Source organism: Chrysochloris asiatica, unplaced genomic scaffold (assembly GCF_000296735.1).
Source record: "Chrysochloris asiatica unplaced genomic scaffold, ChrAsi1.0 scaffold00291, whole genome shotgun sequence".
Classification (NCBI taxonomy): domain Eukaryota; kingdom Metazoa; phylum Chordata; class Mammalia; order Afrosoricida; family Chrysochloridae; genus Chrysochloris; species Chrysochloris asiatica.
The window spans coordinates 216,420-223,419 of record NW_006408809.1 but is presented as its reverse complement, the minus strand read 5'-3'; the positions used below and the strand labels follow the sequence as shown (position 1 = coordinate 223,419).

The 7,000-nt window shown below is 36.7% G+C and overlaps 1 protein-coding gene across 1 annotated transcript in view; it reads left to right on the top strand.

Annotated features, from left to right (window-relative positions):
- Positions 1 to 7,000, top strand: part of CDC20B (cell division cycle 20B) — a 141,056-nt gene that overhangs the window by 95,357 nt on the left and 38,699 nt on the right. Inside the window, 1 exon segment of the mRNA XM_006874662.1 lies at positions 702 to 927. Within this exon segment, the coding sequence (XP_006874724.1) occupies positions 702 to 927 (226 nt within the window).

The following is a 7,000-nucleotide window of genomic DNA, read 5'->3' as shown; positions in this document are numbered from 1 at the left end:
TATTTAACAATAACAACAACAACAATTTAAGCTAATAATCTAACATTTTACTATAAATATATACTAAAATATATATTAATTGAGTAAATATTAAATTAAATATTCCAAGTTCTAGAAAGTTTTATTTTCTAGATCTAGTATGCAAACCGAGAGCACTGTATATGATTAAGTACTGGACTTCTAACGACAAAGTCAGTGATCCGAGCCCACCAGCATCTCTATGGGAGAAAGATGAGACTTTCTGCTCCCATAAAGATTTATAGCCTTGGAAACACGGTCACTATGAATTGGAACTGACTTGACGGACTTAACAACAAAAGTATGCAAACCATTACCTGGAAAAATCTGATAAATCTAAATTTATCTTTATCATGTCTGACTAAATCCTATTAACGTTTTAAGAAACATCTATTCAAGGATAACTTCATGATCTCAGATTTGAAACTCTGTCAGGAAAATCTATTAAAGAACCATCCAGGCAGAACACGCCATCTTTATTAACTTATTAACCCAAGGAATTTCCACCTGGCTTTTGAATCTGTTAGGAGGCATCTTTCAGTAGTTTTGCTATGAACTATGTGTTCCCCCAATGCTTAAGTAGTCATATGGCTAAATTTGAACTATGTTTTCTCTCAAACGCTAATATAGTCATATGGCTAAATTTTTCTCTTACATAAATCTTCTCTTTACTTCTGGTGCAGTGGATCGAGACTAGGGCGGGTTTATCACCACGATGTTCGGATAGCCCAGCATTATGTTGGAACTCTTCTCCATAAACAAGCTGTGTGTGCTCTGAGGTGGTCACTAAATGGCAACCTGCTTTCCAGTGGCTGTAGTGATGGACTGTTGACTACATGGCCCCATGATCCAGGTGTGAGTGCACTGGCTCAACCTTTAAAAGTTATTCCCCGGTCTACAGCAGACAAGGTAAGATATGCAACAGCTTTCTAAGTTTCTATCTACTTACAGACCGCTGAGTATCCTTCACATATAAAAAAGAAACCAATTAAACAACTATTTTGTGATTTTTTTCCCCTTATAATTCATTTAGGATTTTGCCTGAATGACAATCCTATTTATACCTTCTTTGAATCAGGATATTTTTGGCTGTAAGTGACTAAACCAGGGCTTTGAGCTGGTTAATTCCAGTTTGACCCTCTGCTGAGAATTTATATTTGGGGAGAATGGAATGTAAAATGCAGATTCTCAGCAGGAAGTTGAAGGGGTTGAACCAGAATGACCAGAATGAACCAGTTCAAAGTCCTGGACTGAACCAAAGTCAAATTTGAACGTAAACAAAAAGTATATTTGTTTTCTCATGTATTTGAGTAGTCCTAAGATACAAGCTGATTCAATCTTGCCTGGATCTAGGACTTTGAATAAGCCTCACTGTAGCCCTGTCTTTTTTTTTACTGTCTCTTGGCTCTGCATGTCTGTTTAGTTTCATTCTTTATTCAGACTCCCTTTTGTGGACAAGATAGCTCTTGGCAGTCTCAGAATCATATTTTTTCAAATGTAGGTGGTTATGAGAATATCTTTCCTTATACCTTTAGTAGCAAAGTCCCAAGGTGATGCTTGTCTGTCTTTGGTCAAATTCTCATCTCATAGCTGATTACTATGAGCAGAGGAATAGGCACTCTGCCTGATCAGGCCTGGGTTCCTTGCCAGAAGAGGGAGGAGAGCGCTGGAGAGTGATTACTAGTATTCCACTATGCTCTGCATCAGGGGTGGGGAACCTTTTCTCTGGCAAGGGCCATCTGGATACTTATAACATCATTTGCGGGCCATAAAAATGATCAATTTAAAAATTAGTCTGCTATATTTGGTAAAACATTTAATTACCTCACCCCTAAAGTGATGGCAGAGTCCTGGTGTGGTGCTGTGGGCTAATGCGCTGGTCAGTGGTTCAAGTTCACCAGCTGCTCCTTGGAAACCCTATACAGGATTGCTATGAGTTGGAAACAACTTGACGGCACTTAACAACAACAACAATGTGATGGCTAGAACTGTGGTTGCCTTAGCAGGGTCAGATCAAATGATTCTGCAGGCCAGATGTTCATCACCCCTGCTGTGCATAATAATTTCTTACTATGTTAAGTTCTTATTTTTAGTAAAAAATAACCTTCTTTGAGACATTGGTGTCAAAGATATATGTCTTGATCCCAATGCAGTTCCAGAATATTTATTACGTATAGTGTAAAGAGATGATTCTACTTTATTTTAATGATAAGCAAATTTATTTAAATGAACCATATGATAATTTAAAAAGTTATTGAGTTTTTAACACAAAATGGAATTATAGTGCTGTTGCTACTGCACAGTGATGGCCCAATAGCTTTGGTTTCGGGTTTTTAATGTCCGTAGGATATTGAGAATGATTTTAGATCCAAATTCCCACCATTCATAACTTGAAAAGAGCAAGGAAAAAGATAAGTAAATTATATGAAATAATTGCTATTCTGTCAGTAATCTTGTTTTGAATACCTCAATGTTAGTTGTTGTTAGGTACTGTCGAGTCGGCTACAACTCATAGTGACCCTATGCGTAACAGAGTAAAACACTGTGTGGTCCTGTACTACAATTGTCATGTTTGAGCCCACTGCTACTGCAACTGTGACAATCCATCTCATTGGGGACCTTTCTCCTTTTTTGCTGACCTTTCACTTTACTAAGCATGATGCCCTTCTCCATGGACTGCTATCTTCTGAAAACATGTCCAAAGTATGATAGATGAAGTCTTGTCATCCTTTCTTTCCAGGAGCCTTCTGGCTATACTTCTTCCAAGATTTATTTGTTCTTCTGGCAGTCCATGGCACTTTCAACATTCTTCTCCAACATCATAACTGAAATGCTTCAGTTCTTTAATGGTTTTCCTTATTCAGTGTCCAGCTTTCACATCCATATGAGGCTATTGAAAATACCATGGCTTGGGTCAGGCACACCTTAGTCCTCAAACTGACATCTTTGCTCTTGAACACTATAAAGGTCTTGTGCAGCAGATCTGCCTAGTGTAATATGTCATTTATTTCTTGACTATTGCTTCCATGAATATTGATTATGGATCCCGGCAAAATGAAGTTTTAGATACCTTCAGTCTTTTCTCCATTTATCATAATATTGGTCCAGTAGTGAGGATTTTTTTTTTTTTTTTCACATTGTGGTGCATTCTATACTGAAGACTGTGGTCTTTGATCTTCATTGATAAATCTTTTAAGTCCTCTTTGCTTTCAGCAAAGGTTGTATAATCTGCATATTACAGCTTGTTAATGAAGCTATCTCCAATCCTGATGCCATCTTCTTCTTCATGTAATCCAGCTTCTTGGATTATTTACTTAGCATACAGATTGAATAAGCATGGTGAAAGGATACAGCCCTGACACATGCACACACCTTTCCTGATTTTAAACCATTCAACATTTCTTTGTTCTGTTTGAATGACTGCCTCTTGGTTGATGTACAGATTTCTCATGAAAACTGAAGTGTTCTGGACTACCCATTCTTTGCAATGATCTACACAGTTGAAAGACTTTGCACAGTCAACTAAGCATAAGTAAACATCTTTCTAGTAGTCTGTTTTTAGGCAAGATCTGTCTGATGTCAGCAATGATATTTCTAGCTCTATGTATTCTTCTGAATCTGGCTTGGATTTCTGGCAATTCTCTGTTGATGTAGTTGCAGCCATTTTGAATTATCTTCAGCAAAATTTTAGTTGCACGTGATATTAATGATATTGCTCAATGGTTTCCACATTCCACTGGTCCATCTCTCTGGAATGGATACAAACAAATATGGATCTCTTCCAATCAGTGGTCAGGTAACTGTCTTCCAAATTTCTTGGCATAGATAAGTGAGCGTCTCCAGTGCTTCATCAGTCTGTTGAGTAATTTTAATTTGTATTCAATCAATTCCTGGAGCTTTGTTTTTCACAAATACCTTAGTTCAGCTTAGACTTGTTCCTTCAATACCATCAGTTCTTGATCATATGCTACCTCTTGAAATGGGTGAGCATTTACCTTTTTAATTTTTTGGTACAGTGACTCTATATATCTTCCATCTTCTTTTGATGCTTTCTTTATCATTCAATATTTTGTACGTTGTTGCTGTTAAGTGCTGTTGAATCAGTTCCAACTCAGTGACCTTGTATAGTGTTTCCAAGGAGTAGCTGGTGGGCTTGAACTGCTGACCTTTTGGTTCACAGTCCAGTACTGATCCTACAGTACCACACCAGGAGTTCACAGGATTCTTCAATGTTACAGGATAACATATGAATTTTTAGTTCGGTTTTCAGCTTCAGAAATGCTGAGCAGATTCTTTCCTATTGATTTTTTAACTCCAGGTCTTTAAACATTTCATTATAATGCTTGATTTTGTCTTCTTGAACTGCCCTTTGAAATTTTCTGTTCAACTATTTCCTCATTTCTTCCATTCATTTCAGTATCTCTATACTGGAGACTAAGTTTTAGAGTCTCTTCTGACAGCCATTTTGTTTTTTTCTTTCTTTTTAAATATGTTAATGATCATTTACTTTCTTCACAGATGATGTTCTTGATGTCACTGCACAATTTTGTTGGTTTTTGGTCACTACTGTCAAAAGTATCAAATCTATTCTTGTGATGGTCTCTAAATTCAGGTGGGATATGTTCAAGCTCATATTTTGGGTCTAATGGATTTATTTTAATTTTCTTCATTTCCAGCCTGAACTTGCATATGAGCAAATGATGGTCTGTTCCACAGTTTGCCCTTTGCCTTGTTTTGACTGATGACATTGAGCTTTCTACCGGTTCTTTCCTCAGATGTAGTCAATTTGATTCCTGTGTATTTCATCTGGTGATTTCTACATGTATAGTTGCCTTTTATGTTGATGAAGAAAGATTCTGCAATGATCCAACTACTGATGCTTCCTCTTTTTTTTCAACCTTTGTTTTCCAAATATCAGTAATCAGCAATACATCTTGATTATATGTCTGATCAATTTCAATCTAAAGAAGGTGGCGGAATTCTTCAGTTTCATTATCACTGGTTTTAGTGATTTGTGAATAAATTTGGATAATAGTGGTATTAACTGATCTTCCTTGCAGGCATACGAATATGACTCTATAGCAGACTACATTGTACTTCAAGAAAGATCTTGACATGCTCTTTTTGATGATGAATGCAATACCTTTCCTGCTTAATTTGTTGTACCCAGCATAGTGAACCGTATGACTGTCAGATTCGAAATGGCCAATACCATCCATTTCAGCTCATTCATGCCCATTATATGTATCTTTATACATTTCATTTCATTTTTGATCACTTAGAATTTTCTTAGATTCATACATTGAACCTTTCATGTTTCTATTATTAATGGATGTTTGTCACTTTTTCTCCTCATTTTGAATTGTGCCCCATAAGCAAATGAAGGTCCTGAAAGCTTTACTCCATTGATATCATCATGATCAACTCTACTTTGAGGAGGCAGCCCTTCCACAATTGTATTTTGAGTGCCTTCCAACCTGAGGGGCTCATCTTCTGGCACTGTATCTGATAATGTTATGCTGCTATTCATAAAGTTTTCAGTGGCTAAAAATTCAGAAGTAGTCTGCCTTTTCTTCTTCCTAGTATGTCTTAGTCTGAAAGCTCATCTGAAACTCGTCTACCATGGGTGACCTTGCTGGCACTTAAAATACCGGTGGCATAGTTTCCATCATCACAGCAACATACAAGTCACCACAGTATGACAAACTGACAGACATGTGGTGGCTGATGTTATGTGGTCTAAAAACAAAACAAAAAAGCCAATAAATGGAAAATCCAAAATAAACAAAATAAGGTGTCTTCTTCAGATACTTTGCAACTGAATGAATTGAATTGCCTGCAACTGAATGAATTGAATTACTGAATGAGAAACCCTCTTTACTAGAGAGAGTTTCTGGAAACTGGTGTAAATCAAGGCTCATGGAAGCTAAACCTGGGATTCACAAGAATAGTCATTAGGCTAAAGACTCTTTACCTTCTACCACATAATCTGTTTTTATAATTATTGTAATTTCTACATGTTTATTTCAGTGACATTGATTATATTCTCCAAGTTATGCATCTATCAGTACTCTTCTTTTCTAAATTGTTCTGTATCCCATTAACATAAATTCACTGTTTTCCTAAGCTTTCCAGCAAATCATTTCAGTTGTTGTTTTTCATTTGATCCCATATAGACAGTATTTTAAAGAGCACAATGCTCAAAGCAGTATGTTAACACTTTTAGACATGGGAATTTATTTTAAAATTAATTTGCCAGAAATGAAAGACATTCAAGAATATATTCATGACCGTGTTCTTTACAATAGCAAACAACAACAAAACACACAAAACCCCAAAATTCATGTCTCTCCCCAAATGCCAGTTCAATGCAGTATGAACCAGATCAGGCCAAAACAAAAGAAGCCAACCTGAATCTAGCAACAGGAGAACAAGAAATGAATTTGAATATAACAACATGATGGAATATTATGAAATTGTTAGAAATTATCATTCTAAAAAGTATGTTGAACATGAAAATTATTTATATAGTGAGTAAAACTGTTTGCTTGTCAGTTTTTAGGACGGTGGTGGATTGTGTGTTGCTGTGATACTGGAAACTATGCTATTGGTATTTTAAACACCATCAGGGCCACCCATGGTGGACAAGTGTCAATGGAGCCTCCAGACTGAGGCAGACTAGGGAGAAGGAGTAGTGGATCACTTCTGAATGATTGTTGTTGTTGTTAAATGCCATCGATCGAGTTGGTTCTGACTCATAGCAACCCTGTGTAGGGTTTCTACTGACTTTGGTGAGTTTGAACTACCGACTTTGTGGCTCAAACTGGCCTTGTGGTCCAGTGTATTATCCTGCAGTACCACACCAGGACTCTGAAAGGTTAATCACTGAAAATCTCATGAATAGCAATAGGATGTTTTCTGATACTGTGTTAGAAGATGAGTGCTTCAGGTTGGAAGACACTGAAAATATGACTTGGAAAGA